This window comes from Hyperolius riggenbachi, chromosome 1, assembly GCF_040937935.1.
Source record: "Hyperolius riggenbachi isolate aHypRig1 chromosome 1, aHypRig1.pri, whole genome shotgun sequence".
In the NCBI taxonomy this organism is placed as follows: Eukaryota; Metazoa; Chordata; class Amphibia; order Anura; family Hyperoliidae; genus Hyperolius; species Hyperolius riggenbachi.
Window position 1 is genome coordinate 638,542,904 of NC_090646.1, and position 18,821 is coordinate 638,561,724.

Below are 18,821 nucleotides of genomic sequence, written 5' to 3' on the forward strand. Positions count from 1 at the left end.
ATCCCTGTGGGCAATAGTCCTTGTACATGTGTACAAAGCTTATGGAGCTTGGGCCTCTGGGAAATTACCCAGCTTACACATGTGGAAGCTCCGGCCTGCTCAGGAGGTTGTCAGTCAGGCCCCATAGTCACTGATCTTGTTACCTTCACGCATACATGAATTTCAGGCGCACCGAAAAATCGGGCACAGAAACACTGCCGATAGTAGTACATCAGTAGATTTATGGATACTCTACTATTTAAAGTGTTTATTTTTGATAGTAAAATATCGGCAATTGTTACCAATATTTTACAGCCAGTAAAATATTGTTCATGTTTACCGATATTTTACTGTGGTTAATCCTAACCCTACTCTCACACAGAACCCACCATTACTAATGCCTAACCCTAACCCTAAGACCCCACCTGGTGGTGCCTAACCCTAGTGGTACCCATACACGGTACAATAAAAATGTTCGATGTTCCCGTTTATTTGAGAAAAATGATCGAATCAATTGGAAATTTAAAAGAATCTTTTTTTCAATCAAGAAAAAAAGAATCGATTATCCTGTTTTTTCAATAAAAATCGCATCGGACATGTTGGAAAAATCTTTCTAGTGAAAGATCTTATCGGAAGTGATCTTATCGGAAAAAATTAAACCATGTATGGGCACCATAGGACCTCCCCTGGTGATGCCTAACCTTAAGACCTCCCTGCACAAACCTCCTTTCTGATTCCTAAGCAAAAAAAACCCTTCCTCATACCCAACCCTAACCGCCCCCACTCTCACAAACACCCTTCCTGACGCCTAAGTGTCCAAATTTCCCCTTTGCCACTGGCTTAAAAAAATGAGAAAACACCTGCAAAAACGGTGATTATTGGGTGCTGCCTGGTGCCCGAATTCCCTTTTTGGCACCAGCTTGCCGATATTTTCAATTAAAGTCTATGGCGGCGGTGGATTGGTCCAGAAGTCGTATAGGCCCGATTTGCCTGATACCTGCCTTCACTGCAGTGTCATCTCTCTCACCTCATGCATTGGAAGCAGCACCTCTCCACAACAACAAGAACAACAGTTCTTCCCATCTGTTATTTACTGAATCATGTCTCATTGAACTGTTTTGCTTTTTGAGGTTGTACCTGTTAGCCAGCATTGTTTCCACAGGGCTTGTTTCTTTAATATAACACCATTGAATTAGTTTTGGCATTGGAGCTTATTTGTTTCTTTAATAAAACCCAGTTGCATTGGTTTTGGCATTGGTGTGTCGGTGTACTTTTGAACTCATTCACAGCCCTCATGGGATAGTGACGTAGAGATGGCCCAGCCTTGGAGAACTCATGGAGAAGCACATGATCAGTTTGATCAGCTGACAGATTTGTAATCCTCTGATTTGATGAGATGACTTCCTGGTTTAACACATGATCATGACCAGCAAATCAGAGGCTTACAAATCTATCAGCTGATCAAGCACGGTGGCGTAGTGGTTAGCGCTCTCGCCTTGCAGCGCTGGGTCCCTGGTTCGAATCCCAGCCAGGGCACTATCTGCAAAGAGTTTGTATGTTCTCTCCGTGTCTGCGTGGGTTTCCTCCGGGCACTCCGGTTTCCTCCCACATTCCAAAAACATACGGATAAGTTAATTGGCTCCTCCTAAAAATTGGCCCTAGACTACAGTACTTACACTACATAATATAGACATATGGCAATGGTAGGGATTAGATTGTGAGCTCCTTTGAGGGACAGTTAGTGACAAGATATATATATATATATATACACTGTACAGCGCTGCGTAATATGTCGGCGCTATATAAATACTAATAATAATAATAATAATGTGCTTCTCCATGAGTTCTCCAAGGCTGGGCCATCTCTAAATTAGTGAGTGAGCACTACGCCAGCATCATTCATGGATTAAAGGACACCTGAAGTGATAGGGATATGGAGGTTGCTATGTTTATTTCCTTTTAAAGTGGACCTGAACTCAGAAGTTACTCTCTGCTCTAAAAAATATGCACCAGCATCAAAATATTTCAAGAAAAACATATTTCAGCTGATAATAAATCCTACAATAAATCTGCACTGTTTCTACTTCCTGCTGTCATGGAAACAGACATATTGTTAACATCCTGTGCTTTCAAATAGGGGAGAGATCAAATTACAAAGTGAGATTAGGCACAGATTAGACTGGCTAAACGCTCTAAATACATACAGAGTGCATTTCTCTATATTTTCTTCTGATTTATGATTAGGGCCTGGTCAGTGGGGGATTAGTGACAGGGGGTAATCAGTGGGAGATCAGGAGCTTACAAGGGGGTGATTAGGAGGTTACAAGGGGCTGATCAGCTTACAGGGGGCTGATTAGGGCTTGATTAGTGGGTGATCAGTGACAGATGGAAATCAGTGGGCAATCGGGGGTGATAAAGGGGTGATTAGGAGCCTTACAGAGGGGAGATCAGATGTAAACAATGGCCGGGGGGGGGGGGGGGGGGTTCTGAGGGCTCTCATACTACATGGAGGTGGTAAAATTGATCAGTGAACTAGCCAACTGTAATTGAAAATGTGTACTTATTAATTGTAGATTATTTTGTCATTGTTTGCCCAATGTACAATCTTTCCTCTCCCTGGCTTACATTCTGAAATGTATAACTGGTGGTGAGTGGCGACATCTTTAGTTCTGCTGGGTGATCTGTACGGAATGTTCATTACTGAGAGTTCTAGGCACCGAGGGAGATATCGGTTGCTTGGCAGTTGGAAAAATCCCTTATTTCCCACAATGCAACGAGGTTCACAGACAGTAAACTGTCATGGCATCCCACTGTGGGAGGGGTTTCACCTCAATATTACCAACACAGCTGGACCTGGGGGGGGGGGGGGGGGCAGGCGGGTCTCTTGCCCCAGGCGCAGTTTGTTGAATTCGTAAAAAGGCGGCAAAATTTGGATAGGGAATGGCAGTTTAGGCTTCAAACCTGACCTTTTGGTGCCGAAACTTGACCTTTAGGCGCCAAAACCTGACCTTTAGGCGCCAAAACCTGACCTTGCCCCAGGCGCACCTTGGTCTACATCGGTCCCCCCCCCCCCCATCAACCCCCCATCGATCTATTTCAGAAGAGGTAAAGATTCCTCATGGGATATTCGGTATCAGCTACCGATTGGGATGTAGTTCAATCCTGGGTTAAAGTTCCTCTGTAAGATCAGTGCCCACCCACTTATTTTAAAATATATTCACTATCCTATTTTCCTCAGTGACATCACTGCGAGTCCCGGAACTGATCTGGTCCTCTCCTCATACAGTATGTAGGCGTTGCACAGATTGCAGTCACAGTGACACTATGGACAGATGGGAAAAGTAAGCAAGGAAACGTTGTTTTTCCACAGCCAGAGGGTTGCCTGCAGGTCACCCAACCATCATAAAGGCAAATTTTCCACGGACAAAAGTTTATTGAATTCTGACTTCTCTCCGCACCGTGACGCAGTTTTACAGGACAGCCACGAGAGCCGTATGTCAGTTTTACCAACCAGTATTTCTTGTTTCTCCTGAATGTATGGCGAACAAAGTTCATTTTCTTCATTTCATGTACAGAAATAACCAGTGCGCTGCCTAACAATGCAAACAATGCGATGACAAGGCGGCTGCCTGGACATGGACTCAGCAAATACACGAACAAGTGTTTAACAACGTTCGAGGTGTTACACGCTGGCACAAAGAGGAGTGGAGGCGGGAGGCTGGGCGCTTCATAACTCCTGACTTCACACGCCTTAGGTCACGCGGTGTAAGTGGTAACCACATTCAGCCACTACTAGAGGGTAAAAATGTTCAAATCCAAGATGGATGAAATTGGTTAAAATGAAACTTAAATTTGCGATTGAATTTCATCCCAGTCAGTGGCAGATACCCCCTTTCCCATGAAAAATCTTTACCTTTTCAGGCCTATTTCCACTAGTTCTGCATCCGTTTTTCTGCATCCAGATTTCTGGATGTGTCTATTAGCACCTGTTTCCACAACACGCGGATTCAGGATGCAGAAAAACTGACTCCAATGCAAGCCTGTGGGCCTGTTTCCACTAAATGTATTTCCCATGGTCGAGCGGATCAGTCAAAACCAGCCTTATCAGCCTGCCGACAGACATACGGGGAAGCGGTTGTCAGAACGGCTGCCCTGAGGGCGAGTCTGACAACCCGTCGTTTGAAGAAATCTGGCGTGTGCCTTTAGGCTTCAGACTCTCTTTAAAGCAGTAGGATCAGCCATACTATGCCAGGGAAAAAAAACACATATATAAGTAGATAAATACTTACATAACACATGTATTATACTGTCCACGTTTTGATTTCAGTGAATGTTATATAGTAAATGACGAGAATTCTGTTCCTGGGGGGGGGGGGGGCATGTCTTTTGCCCACAGTTAAGGCTAACTCGTGATGTCATTTCTGCCATTTACTTTTTTTCTTGTCTCCTCCAATCGCTGAGTCGCCTCAGCCTTGCTTGTAAACACAAGTGAGTAGGGGATTAGGTTTCAGATAAGAAGCTGGCTGGGAAATAAAGGAAAGAGGAGGAATACATTATAGATAGAAAGAACCCCTAGCATGCAATTCTTTGGCACGGCTACTAAAGGGCCAGTGCTCCTTAAGTATGTGATAACTCCAAATCATAACAGCAGACAAAGTTTTGAAAGTTTTGAATGCAGGATTAGCATCTTTATCACTTAATACACTCAGACCAGTTGCTGTTGAAATTTGATTTTTATGGTGACGATACCACTTTAAGCTTATCACAGTTTGTAAGTGGGTGTGCTTATAGATAATGGCAGTTGGTCTGTTTTTCTTCATGTCTGTCTGCCAGCAGTAAAGATGATGACCCACAAGCTCAAGGTAGTTAAAAAAAAAAAAAACATGAACGAATTAACAAATAAATTAATCATTTCTTAATCTATCTTCTGTTTTTTAACTTCTCACTTTGCAGTAAACTGATTTATTATTTTCCCCTCACTACATTACTATCTTTCAGTAAAGTTCCTCTTTAATGAATATAGAAAATGTCCCCTATTGGCTATAACTCGGGGCCCATTCATGTGGGCAATAAAAGAGGAGCCCCAGTGCCATGTAGTAGAAGGCAGCAAATCATTCAGGATACCCACTTCTTTGTTACTTTTCCTGGTTTCAGCACCAGAAACACTTCCTGTATCTATATATAGCTGTATATTGATATTTATTGACCCCCAATGTCCCACTGATACTTAGCCTAGGCTGTTTAGCTTTGCGGAATTCCCTTTCCTGAGCATTCTGTTAGACCAGAGCCCATATGCAACTAACTTTTTCTCTCGAGTTATCTCCTAGGAGATAATTTTCATATTCTATTTAACCAGTTGCTGTCCAGAGGATGTGAAAATAAAGGTTTCCATACATCTAGTGATTCTGATTCAATCGACAAAGTGATGATTGACTTCATTAAAGAGACACTGAAGCGAAAAAAAAATGATGATATTATGATTTGTATGTGTAGTACAGCTAAGAAATAAAACATTAAGATCAGATACATCAGTCTAATTGTTTCCAGTACAGGAAGAGTTAAGAAACTCCAGTTGTTATCTCTATGCAAAAAAAGCCATTAAGCTCCACGACTTTCAAAGTCGTGGAGAGGGCTGTTATCTGACTTTTATTATCTCAACTGTAAGTAAACAAATGTCTTTTTCTCTGCCAGAGGAGAGGTCATTAGTGCACAGACTGCTCTGAAAGAATCATTTTGAATGCTGAGTGTTGTGTAATCTGCACATATTAGAGAATGATGCAATGTTAGAAAAACACTATATACCTGAAAATAAATATATGAGAATATTTTCTTTGCAGCTAATCTTCTAGTAATTATTCATAGTACACAACCAATTCATTATATCATATATATTTTTTTCGCTTTAGTGTCTCTTTAAGGAATCGACTTCAGTATAGTTGATCGAGAGTCGATCGACTAGTAGCCCACACACTACAAACAATATCCTATGCGATTCACCTTCGCATTGGATTTGATCGATGTTGTGTCTGCATGCTCTGAATGCAAAAATCGATTTGATCAAATGACATGTGCACTGTAGCCGATTCCTGTACTATTGACCGATATCTTGCCTCCTGCTCGATCGACTAAGCTGGTCGATTCGACATGAAATCAGCCACTTTTCAGCGATTGGGAATTCTGGGACACACTCGATTCCCTTTCGATTCTATAAAATGATCGAATAGTCGATTGTACAGCCAAATTGCTAGATGTATGGCTACCTTAAAGGTGGCCATACACTTATAGATTTGCAGCATATTTGACCATCAGATAGATTTCTATCAGATGCCTGTCAAGTGGAATCTGACAGGAATCTAATGTGTACCACACACTAGGAACAGATTTCCAATAAATTTCAGAATTAAATCTATTGTAAACCGATCTAAATGCATTATTGGACCATTAGATCCAATGCAACTCTATGGCCCATCGATCTGCTGCCAGCAGCAGATCAACCTAGATTTTCCATCCTGTCAGATATATCAAATCCATCGAAATTGATCGAAATCAGCCACAAATCGATCGATAGATTTGAAAGAATCGATTTCTGACCGATCGATTCGATCGCTCAATCGATGGCTGAAATCGACCATTGTATGGGCCCCTTAAGTCTCTGCATTATCCTACCTACAAAAGCTTAGATAACACTGTTTATTTTTCTCTGACCTGTTAACATCACTATGGAGTTCTAAAAGAATGACTGCAAACTCCTCTCCTCCTCCCTGGGAATTCAAAGTCAGAGTTAATTAGTAAACAGCAGACAGTAGCAGATTGTATACATTACTTGTTACATCTAATACATTAGCAAAACAAATGAACTGTTAAAATAAACAGGAGAGATAGACAAATAAAACATGTGGGTTTAACCACTTCAGGATCACAGGTTTTCTTCCCTTAAAACAGGGGTCTGCAACCTTTAAGAATGAAAGAGCCACTTGGACCCGTTTCCGAAAAGAGAAAAAAAACTGGGAGCCGCAAAACCATTATAAAACAGATATGTCCCCAATATGCACAAATCGTTAGCAGATATGTCCCCAATATGCACAAATCGTTAGCAGATATGACCCCAATATGCACAAATCGTTAGCAGATATGTCCCCAATATGCACAAATCGTTAGCAGATATGTCCCCAATATGCACAAATCGTTAGCAGATATGACCCCAATATGCAGATATGACCCCAATATGCACAAATCGTTAGCAGATATGTCCCCAATATGCACAAATCGTTAGCAGATATGACCCCAATATGCAGATATGACCCCAATATGCACAAATCGTTAGCAGATATGTCCCCAATATGCAGATATAACCCCAATAAGCACAAATCGTTAGCAGATATGCCCCCAATATGCACAAATCGTTATCAGATATGTCCCCAATATGCACAAATCGTTAGCAGATATGACCCCAATATGCAGATATGACCCCAATATGCACAAATCGTTAGCAGATATGTCCCCAATATGCAGATATAACCCCAATATGCACAAATCGTTAGCAGATATGTCCCCAATATGCACAAATCGTTAGCAGATATGTCCCCAATATGCAGATATAACCCCAATAAGCACAAATCGTTAGCAGATATGTCCCCAATATGCACAAATTGTTATCAGATATGTCCCCAATATGCACAAATCGTTAGCAGATATGTCCCCAATATGCACAAATCGTTAGCAGATATGTCCCCAATATGCAGATATAACCCCAATAAGCACAAATCGTTAGCAGATATGTCCCCAATATGCACAAATCGTTATCAGATATGTCCCCAATATGCACAAATCGTTAGCAGATATGTCCCCAATATGCAGATATAACCCCAATAAGCACAAATCGTTAGCAGATATGTCCCCAATATGCACAAATCGTTATCAGATATGTCCCCAATATGCACAAATCGTTAGCAGATATGTCCCCAATATGCAGAAATGACCCCCAATATGCACAAATCGTTAGCAGATATGACCCCAATATGCACAAATCATTAGCAAATATGACCCCAATATGCACAAATCCTTCAGCAGAAATGACCCCAATATGCACAAATCCTTCAGCAGAAATGACCCCAATATGCACAAATCCTTCAGCAGAAATGACCCCAATATGCACAAATCCTTCAGCAGAAATGACCCCAATATGCACAAATTCTTCAGCAGATCTGAAAAGAAAACCCCATTTACTCACCTAGTAAGAAGACCTCCTGTCACGATCTCCTCCTGTCCCGACCTCCGGTCCCGACCTCCTTGTGGCGCGCAACTCCGTCGGCTCCTCTTCCTTCCCGACGTCACGTCCTGCCTGCACTACACTGCAGGGCTACGGGAAAATGGCCGCCCGAAGCCCTGCACTGGTCTGGCGGCCTCTCTGATAGGCTGCCGGCCAGCGGCAGCACACGTGACGTCACACGCGCAAACGTCACACGCGCGCCGCAACCACTGACACCCACTACCAGTGTAGTGTCAGAATGGGCAGCCCTGCAGCACTGGAGCCAGGACTGAGCCGCGGCAAAGGGGAAAAAGAGCCGCTTGCGGCTCCGGAGCCGCGGGTTGCCGACCCCTGCCTTAAAACCAAAACAACTTTTACATTTCAGCGCTCCTCCCATTCATTCACTGATAACTTTATTGCTACTCATCACATGTGAATGATCTATAGCTTGTTTTTTTCGCCACAAATTAGGCTTTTCAAGGGTGATATTTTATTTTAGTAATAATGTTATTCTCTATGCATTTTAAAAAGAAAAAAGAGAAAAAAATGAAAAGATACACTATTTCTATATTTCCAACCATAAAAAAAAAAGCAAGGGAGGCTAGGATTAGATCAGGGTTGATCAGGGTTAATCAGGGTTGATCAGGGGTATATAGTCCTGGTATATTTATTTATAAGTCCTGGTTTATTTATAAAATCCACTAGGTGGCAGTCAGAATACAAGTAAAGAAGATCCAGTTACCTTGTAATCCTCTCAGGAGTGATTACAAGGTAACTGTATCTTCTTAAGTGCTGGCAACATTGTTTGTAAACCTCACAAATGAATGAGCACTGCTATTGGCTTATAGCAGTGCTCATTCATGGTTACAGGCATCTGATTGGTGATGGGAGTAATTACTCCCATTCATCAATCCCACCCAGAGATAAATGAAGCTGGTGCACGCGCATGTGCACGCACGGGGGCGCGCACGGGGGCGCGCACCCGCGGGCGGGAGCGCGGGAGCGCGCGGGAGCGCGCGCGTGCACGCGCGCGATCGTGTCCGCACAGCACAATAGCGGCAGGGGCGTTTACCAACGCCCCTGATCCGCTCATTAAGTCAATAGGGGCGTAGTTAAGCGTCTGGGAAATCCGAAAGTGGTTAATGTACAATAGAACTGTTTACTAAAGGGAACCTTAACTGAGAGGGAGATGGATGTTTCCTTTTAAACAATATCAGTTGCTTGGCAGTCCTACTGATTTATTTGGCTGCAGTAGTGGCTGAATCACACACCTGAAAGAAGCATGCAGCTCATCCAGTCTGACTTCAGTCAGAGCACCTGATCTGCATGCTTGTTGAGGAGCTGTGGCTAAAGGCCCGTACACACGCCGGACTGGAGGCAACGATGGGTCCGTCGTCACCTCCCGCTGGGTGGGCGTTCCAACGACAGTCCGGCGTGTGTACGCTCTATCGGTGGACTGATACGGCTGTTTCTGAGCGATCCGCCGGACGGATCGTTTAGAAACAGCCGTATCAGTCCGCCGATAGTGCGTACACACGCCGGACTGTCGTTGGAACGCCCACCCAGCGGGAGGTGACGACGGACCCGTCGTTGCCTCCAGTCCGGCGTGTGTACGGGCCTTGAAAGTATTAGAGACACAGGATCAGCAGGAGAGTCAGGCAACTGGTATTATTTTAAAAGGAAAAATCCATATCCTTCTCAGTTTCGGTTCCCTTTAAAGCTGTATTGTATAAAAGTGGATAAATTGTGTAGTTTTTCACTTTTTCCCTTATTTTCCTTTTAAAATGCATAGAAAATAAGGTGATCACTGTAAACAAATATCATCTACAAAAAGCCGAATTTGTCCTGTAAAAAACAATACATAGATCATTTAGTTGTGATAATTATTGATAAAGTTATAGCCAAAGTAATCAGAGCTGAGCTGAACTGTGAAAATGACCAGGGTAGGCAAGTGGTTAAAATTACTTTTCTGCATTTTGCAACTGAAAAAGTAACAAAAAGTTGGTGAAAAAGTACCATCAAAATTATTTTGAGAATTTTCTTGCTTGCTGGTGGTTTAAAATGCATTTTATTGACACATTTTGAAAATATCTCCTAGGAGAAAAGTAAAAAGAAAAAGTTAATTGCATACGGGACCAGGGTCCATATGCAATTCACTTTTTCACCTGAGTTTTCTCCTAGGTGAACATTTTAAACTTGTCAATAAAATGCATTTTAAGTCACCAGCAAGCAAGAAAATGCTCAAAATAATTTTAATAGTACTTTCTCACTTACTTTTTAGTACTTTTTTAGTTGAAAAGTTCTGGAAAGATATTTTAAATTGAAGATGAAACATTATCTCCTAGGAGAAAACTCTGGTGAAAAAGTGAATTGCATATGGACCCAGGTGTTTTTTCTGCTCACTTTGGAACATGCAGTAAATAAGCAATCCACATAATGGGCACAATTTGTTGGTTTGCTTAGAATTTGCTATTACTATGAAAGGAAATGGTGCCGGTTCTTAATGATCTAAAGGTGTCCATCAATCTCCCTCTTATACTGTATAAGTTGACCTATCAGGTTAGGGGTCACCCATGAATGTGAATGTAAGTGATATACTGTACACTGCTAAAACTGCTGTGTTGGGACAATTTATTTTTCCTCAGTTACGTCTGGAGGCAGAGATGGGTTAGGATGTGTAATGTGGCCCTAGGCAAGGTAGTGGATCTGGCGCTCCCTTGTGGCCTTTTTTATAAGCTGAAAGGGAGAGAGGTCAGAGAAGATGGCAGATGGGCTCTTTGACACCTACAAGCACCTGCCTAGGTTGCCTGGTGGATGATCCTGCTCTGCCTGGAGCAGGGGTGTCAGACTCAAATACAAAGTGGGCTGAAATTGTACACAAGGACCTAGTTGCGGGCCAAACTCAATGGGCTTGATTCACAAAGCGGTGATAACCCAGTTATCACGCCTAAAAGACTTTAGGCGTGATGACCTTTTCACCACTGAGTTATCACCGCTTTTTCCTGCTCTTCGCGCGAAGTTACCGCGCGTACGCGCGTGCGCAAAGTCCCATAGGGTTTAATGGGAGCTTTGCGCGAAGCGTCGGGTGCTGCGCGCGCACTTACGCGCGTACGCGTGTACGCGCGGTAACTTCGCGCGAGTTTCTTCTTATCACGCCTAAAGTGAGTTTAGGCGTGATAAGGGGCTTTTCACTGGCGTGCAAACACTTTGCACCGCTTTGTGAATCAAGCCCAATGTCTACTGGCCACCTCCCTCCCTTATAAGGTTCCTTGGTTACTATTGGCCCTCCTCCAACCCATAAACAGTTCCCTGGTGTCTAGAGGCCCCCACCCTCCCTTATACAGTTCCCTAGTGTTTAGTGTTTTCCCTTTACTTCCCCAATATTGCTTCCCTGGTGTTCTAGGGCTTGACCTCCAATATAGCTTCTCTGGTGGTCTAGAAAGGGCCAAACATAATGCAAAGTGGGGAAACCACTTGAGGGCCAAATGTAATGGCTCTGAGGGCCAGATTTGGCCCGCGGGCCGGAGTTTTACATGTATGGTCTGGAGGGATTTACTTTATTTAGTCAATACTGAAAGAACGTAGTAGATTTTGGAGCAATATAAATTGATATTTTATTGATCCGTATGATAGTTTATGGCAGATTGTTTATCGGTGAGGGCGGTCGTTATCTAGCATGTGTACAGTACGAGCCTTTTCTGCAGGAGTCCGCAAAATGTATAAAATGCCAGTTGCTGCCTCTTTCTCCTGAACTCTAACTGTCAACTGACCATTCCATTTTCCATGTCATTCAGCAGCATGATAAATAATGGCCGGCTCTCAAGCACAGATTCAGACAAGCCTGACGATGAGGAGCTTCCATACTCTGATGATGAGACAGATGACGATCTGGACAGTCCCGACACACCAGGGACAGGTTGCATTGATTTCAGTGGTGCTGCCCAGCAGGGGCAGGCTGCCAAAGGTAGGAGTCAACTCTGGATGAATTCCACATTACCCGTTACCATATAATGACTGAGCTAACGATTAGTGACTATTGGTGTGGACTAAACCTCTTGTGATCATTGCATTAGTTTAGCCCAGTCCACTGTAGCTCGATGATCTGGTGGACTGAATTTAGGTGGACCAGTGATCTTATAAATAGTGTAAGCCAGTAAAGGGAGACTTTTGTGCCATTCGCTAGTACACATCTGCAGAGCAGGTGTTGCTCCTTCTTGCTTACCGAGCCCCTGAGAAGCAAATACAGTTTCCTCTTATTGTTGCTTTTTATAAGAGACAGGGGAGGGACTAAGACAGTCCAGACCACACCCACTGCTGTAAGAAAATGCAGGAATTGAAGAGACATCAGGTCTTTTAATTAGACATCCGGGATCCCTTTAACAGGCATGAAATAATGGAAAAGTGAAAGAGCCCAGTGATGGTCAAGTGCTTCCAAGCTGGCTTAAAATTAAGGTCTTCAGTTCATTCCGCAGTCAATCACGATTTTCTAAGCACGTTGAATAGGGATGTCCAAAATTATGCAAATTTTGTATGCAAATGTATGCAGTTTGAAAATGGACCAATGGAATGAAGCCGGGGTGAGATGTGATAGGTCCAGTTTCAAGCTGCATTACATTTGAATGCAAATTTGTGTAGAAAATTACCTGAGGTGACCACGGGACAACGGAATGGCTGGGAAGGACAGCGGCGGAGCCCACAGACCACATGGGGCTGGTTGAAGCCCCAGGTAAGTATAAATATTGCCGTATGTACCCTCTCAACTTTACTTTAAAGACCAAGAACAGTACAGGAATTCAAATAATTGAAAAACCGGATGAAGCATTCATTTTCTTGTTTCAGTTTTGATATGTAATGCAGTTTCGGAATTGCTGTTGTGGTGAATAGTGTGGTTCTGCATTAAGCAGGGCTTTCGCCTGAGGAAAGAAGCTATTTCTGTGCCTGGAAGTTTTGTTGTGACTGACCGGTGTCTAACCCCTGAAGACAGAAGCTGGAAGATGGAGTAAGCAGGGTGGGAGCGGTTAGAGTCAATCTTGGTCTCTCTCTTTCTGCACATGCTCTTGTAAAGATACTTTAGGGGAGGCAAGCCGCAGCCAATGAATCATTCTGCTGATCACATGATGTGCTGCAGTCTCCCCCTTTCCTGTACAAAGCATGAGCCGAACCAGTTATTGATAATGTGACGGTGGATTCAATGATTGCAAAACTGCACCATCACTTAGGGCCTTTTTACACTACCCTGCGATTTGCGATTTGATTCCGATCGTTAAACGCAAGGTACATTAAACTAATGGAAACAGCAGTAGCAATTTCCATTAGTGCCAATTGGGATGCGATTTTGGTCAAAGCACAATCGTCATCCTGCCGCGTTTTGGATGCGATTTGGCTCTACTATACTGAGTATAGCAGCTCAATCGCAATCGCATGGTGGAAATTGAAACGCGATTGCGATCGCATTTCATAGTGGAAAAGATTCCTTCCTGTGATAGGCCGATCGTTATGAACAGCCGTTGATAACAGATCAGTTTTTACAGGATCAGTTTTTCATCCAGTGTGAACCAGACCTATATCAAAATGCTGAGTATCCCGGTCACTTGTATACGCATATAGCTAATATTCATATTTTCTTTTTTAGCAGCCACCTGGGAGGTGAAAGCCAATGATCCCAATTTCTACAAGCAGCCACAGTTTATGGTGAAGAAGAAGTACTACTTCTTAAGGACCAGCAAATATTCCGTGAGTATTTGTTACATTTCTTGTGGAAGAATCACGCTGTTAGATAAATATGGTACCACTGTCAGCAGTATGCATAGTGCTTTGTATGGAGTGGGAGCTTTGCCTTGTGAAGGACAATTTTTAATTTAAAAAGGGTAAATTGTGAATGTACGTGGTTCAGAGGTGCCAAAGTGAAATAAAATGATTAAAAAAAAGTTTAAGAATAGAGCAGGTATTGCCCCCATGTTCACACCCTTCCCATTGTCTACAGCTGGTGACCATCTTGCTCTCAAGCTAGGGGGGCAGCTTGCAAGAATCATAAAACAAGTGTGGACATCATAATCGTCATACCCTTAACAAGGATTTATTGGATTTATATAGCGCCAACATATTACGCAGTGCTGTACAATAAATAGGATTACAGACAATGATAACAGAGGTGGGTTGTGTATGCCAGAAAACTGGGTGGTTTACAGTTTTTCCAGTAATTTTTTAGAAAGAGGTGCTCTCTTGCTGCTAACATTACTAGATTTCATTTGCAAGCCAAAGGAATTATTAACAGGGACATGAGATGTTGAATCTAGGAAGCATAAACTTGGGTATCTGGGTACTTCAATTCCACAGAATGGTCTAAAGTGCATTTTTCGACCACCCTAAGTGGTAGAAGGTTGCTGTTTTGGTTTTAGCTGGATCGATTACAGGGAACTATTTTTACAGCTGTAGCTAGGCAAACATTGAGGCCGGGTTCACATTGCCCGTACGCTTGCGTTCCTCTCCGTTAGCGGAGCGGGAATGCAAGGTCCCGACATGTCGGGAACGTCCGCTCCGATGAGCGGAACACAGGGAACGTAGCAATGTGAACTTTCCCATAGGGAAAGCATTGCTGCGGCTGCTGCGCTCCGCTCATTGGAGCGGAACGTAGGCTGAAAACAGCCTAATGTGAACTTAGCCTAAGACTTTTGATAACGTTCTGAGTAACTCAAATTTTATTTTTACATTTCCTTAGTTCTTCCTTGAATCCTAGGCATAAGTAAAATTTCTAACTCTTCTTCTCCGCCACCACAAAATCTGTCCTCTGCTCTTCCATCTGTCCTCTGCTCCCCTGCAAGCGATAGACACAAACTTCAGAGGGTCATCACATCATCGGAGAGAATCATCGGAAAACCTCTACCTTCACTCGACCTCTTTTTACAACTCTAGACCTTCTATACAACTCTAGACTGCGCCCTAGAGTGCTGAGGATCTCTCACCCTGGCCACTGCTTCTTCAGTCGCCTCCCTTCAAGTCGGAGGTCTTGGGCCATCTCCACTAGGACCACAAGGCAGGGGAGCTCTTTTTTACCCTCTACCGTCAACCTTCTGAACTCTATCCACATTCCACCCCCCCTTTCCCCTTTTAGGTTCATGGACTAGGCCCTGTCATAGACATTCTTTCTGCAAGGCACTGTAACTGAACTGTACCTCTACTGACAACTCACTAGTGTTAGGTCTCCACAGACTGTCATCGTTAACTTTGTATTGTACTGTATATTGTATTTATGGTGTGCCGAGCTATGTATGTGCTAAGCTTTGCATGTGCCGCCAAGTCCAATTCCGGGCATGACCCAGTCATGGTTGGAGAAATAAATGATTCTGATCCTGAAATTGCTATGTGGGATGTAAAGTGAAAGATGTTAGTGGTGTTACTGGATAGGAAGTCAGCCGTGTGTTTAACTGCTTAATTTTACGACCTTCCTTTTCAGTTTATTCTGTTGGATTATTTCCTAAAATGTTTACACATGCGTCCATGAAAGTCAGTCATAAAACTGTTACAATATGTCTTACATTTAATGCTCGTTTAATCATTGACTCGTCAAAGCTGAACTTAAGATAAAATACAAAAGGGTGTGACCCAAAAGCCAATAGCCTCAAACCTAAAGAAAGGACTCGGGGTCATGAAACATTTTTACTTTCCAGCATAATTGTTTTTTTAACTTTAAAGTGTACCAGAGGCAAAGCAACCTGCTTTAATTAATACTATACACTAGTAGGGACATGAGAACAGACACTTACCCTGCTGTCTGTTTCATTCTGATCTTACCTGTGAGCTTGTAACCCCCCTGTAAAAACCACCGACTAAGCTTTCAGTCATCTGCTTTATTAGCAAGCCCTATAGCAGGGAGAGGAGTCTGCTCAAGCCCGCCCCCTCTCTGCCTGTGATTTACCTATCTGTGAGAGCAGTTTGCTCAAGCCCGCCCCCCTCTCTGCCTCTGTTCTCCCTATCGGTGCAGAGAATGGTATCACAGAGAGCAGTGCCTGTGAAGACAAAAACAGCTCAGTACACATAGATTTATTTATCTACCCGGCTTATTAGTGTCCAGGATTGAGCTACTCACTTATCTCTCCCCATCTCCCCAGGAACATACAGGGAAACTGCTCTAAAATAATAATGATGACTGCACACAGATCACAGGCAGCAGCTGTGCTTGTCTTTGGTTTTACAGGAATAAGTAAAAGTAACTGTGCCTGTGTGTATATGTCTGCAGGTTTTTTTCCTAATATAAATATGTCCCTGCATACATTATTTGATGGAAAACTTTACACACAGTGACACTGACCCGAAAGCAGATGGCGGCCATGCTGGATTTTATACAGGCTAATGAAAAAAATAAGAATGAAATGAGCACAGGAGGGCAACAAAAATTACAGGAATTGCCTGTATTTGGCACACACTTTCAGGGGGTATGTTTATTTTAAAGGTACCAGTTCATCTCAAGTTTCCTTTAATGCATGATGATGAAGCCCTAAAAATAAAAAAAATTCTTCATGATCCTGTTGTCTTTCCATGTGAAGAAGCTATAGACCTCTGGGTGAGCTCACTGAGCCCTCAAACTCTATTTGTGATTTTTTTTTCCTTCCAAAATGTTTGCAATTTTTACCCTGCCAGTTCTATGATTCCAAAGAGGAGGAGAGGCACCCAAGAGAATAAAATACTTAAAATGTTAAGATGAAAAATGAGGTACTGGTAGTTTACCTCAAACGTGACACCACTTACGGTACACGAAAAATGTTTAAAGGTGAACTTCAGCCTAAACAAACATACTGACATCAAGTTACATTAGTTATGTTAATTAGAATAGATAGGTAATATAATCTCTTACCCACCCTGTTTTAAAAGAACAGGCAAATGTTTCTGATTCATGGGGGCTGCCATCTTTGTCATGGGGGCAGCCATCTTTTTGTTTGAAAGGAGGTGACAAGGAGCAGGAGACACAGTTCCAACTATCCTGTGTCCTGATAACCCCTCCCAGCTGCACACGCTAGGCTTCAAATGTCAAGTTCAAAATGTAAAAAAAATAATTGCACCAAAACAGCAGAACGAGAACAACAAAATCAGAAAACCCATCATGCTTTGCACAGCATCAGGGGAAAAAAGCCCGGGCAGTTTTCTTCTGTGCAGCTAAAATTGAGGTTTGTATAAGAGAAACAAAGTTCTGATGCTGTGAAACTGTTAAAGAAACACAAAGCCTTTTCAGTGCTGCTGAGTCGATTTTTAGTCCGGAGGTTCACTTTAAAGTGGACCTGAACTCTTGCACAGGACAGAAGGAAAACATAGAGAAATGCACCCTGTATGTATTTAGAAAGTTTAGCTTGTCTAATTCCCCATCATTTGTGCCTAATCTTAAGTTTTAATTTGATCTCTCCCCTGTGTCACCTGACTGCCCTGGCATATAAAGCAGGAAAGCTAATTTAAAAAGCACAGGATGTTAACAATATGTCTGCTTCCATGAATGAGGAAGTAGAAACAGTGCAGATTTATAGTAGGATTTGTATTGGCGTTCAGGTCCGCTTTAATAGCACAAGGCAATGCATTTCGTGAGCCCATACGTCACACTTCATCAGGCTGTCAATCTGTGGTGAGTGTGTACATATGCAAGCATCACCCTGCTAAAATAATTGACGTGGAACACCAAAATCTGCCAAAAACAGCTTTTATTGAATCTAACAGGAGGAATACAGTTTCATCATATAGTTGCAAAAATTGGAGTAAAGAAATATTGCAAATATTTCTTTACTCCAATTTTTGCAACTCTATGATGAAACTGTATTCCTCCTGTTAGTTTCAATAAAAGCTTTGAAATGTAAAAAAAAAAAATGTGAGTAAAGGCCCGCTTTAACATATCAATCTCTTTACACAGGTCAATGAAATCAAGACCTCCAAGTACAACGTGATCACCTTTCTACCCCTAAACTTGTCAGAGCAGTTCAGGAGAGTGGCCAATGTTTATTTCCTAATCCTGCTCATCATACAGGTAGGTGACAAAAGTTTTTCTCTCTCTTCCTCCCTCCTTCCCACAATGCAGCCGCCAGAATGAAGAACTAAAGGTGCCACTAATGATACAATCTTACCACTTCTATGTAATAGGAGGGGCCATTCTGTACTGGACCCTTTCACCAGCACTGAGGTTTCATCCGTACAAAGGGTCCCTACTCTACCTATACCAGTCAGCAGATAACTAAGCATACATTCTATGCTCTTGAACCTGAGATTTGTGCTGAAACACTGACAGTTTGTACTTTTAAAGGCTAGGAGAGAAGCACAACATAAATGTCCTGTGTCTTGTCTTTAAAGTCCTGTTCCCAAGGCAGGACGAGCGTACCATGTTTCCCTCAAAAATAAGACGGGGTCTTCTATTAATTTTTGCTCCTAAAGATGCGTTAGGACTTATTTTCAGAGGATGTCTCATTTTTCCTTGAACAACAATCTACATTTATTCTTGAACAAAAAATAAATAAATCACCATTTACTCAGATATAGTCAAGTCATCCCATTTGGAAACATCATAAAGGTGGCCATACATCTACAGATAATGGGCAGATTCGACCACGAGACAAATCTCTCT

General features: G+C 42.6%; 1 protein-coding gene across 3 annotated transcripts in view; it reads left to right on the plus strand.

The window, feature by feature from the left end:
* The window catches only part of LOC137530224 (phospholipid-transporting ATPase IC-like), a 114,635-nt gene that overhangs the window by 15,492 nt on the left and 80,322 nt on the right, over positions 1 to 18,821 (plus strand). For 2 of the 3 annotated variants that reach the window (XM_068251292.1, XM_068251293.1), the window contains exons 2-4: positions 12,025 to 12,191; positions 13,860 to 13,960; positions 18,117 to 18,230. In XM_068251292.1, the coding sequence (XP_068107393.1) occupies positions 12,026 to 12,191; positions 13,860 to 13,960; positions 18,117 to 18,230 (381 nt within the window). In that variant the 5' untranslated portion in view covers position 12,025. Of the gene's footprint in view, positions 1 to 12,021; positions 12,192 to 13,859; positions 13,961 to 18,116; positions 18,231 to 18,821 lie in introns of all 3 variants that reach the window. The other variant, XM_068251291.1, reaches the window with a different exon arrangement.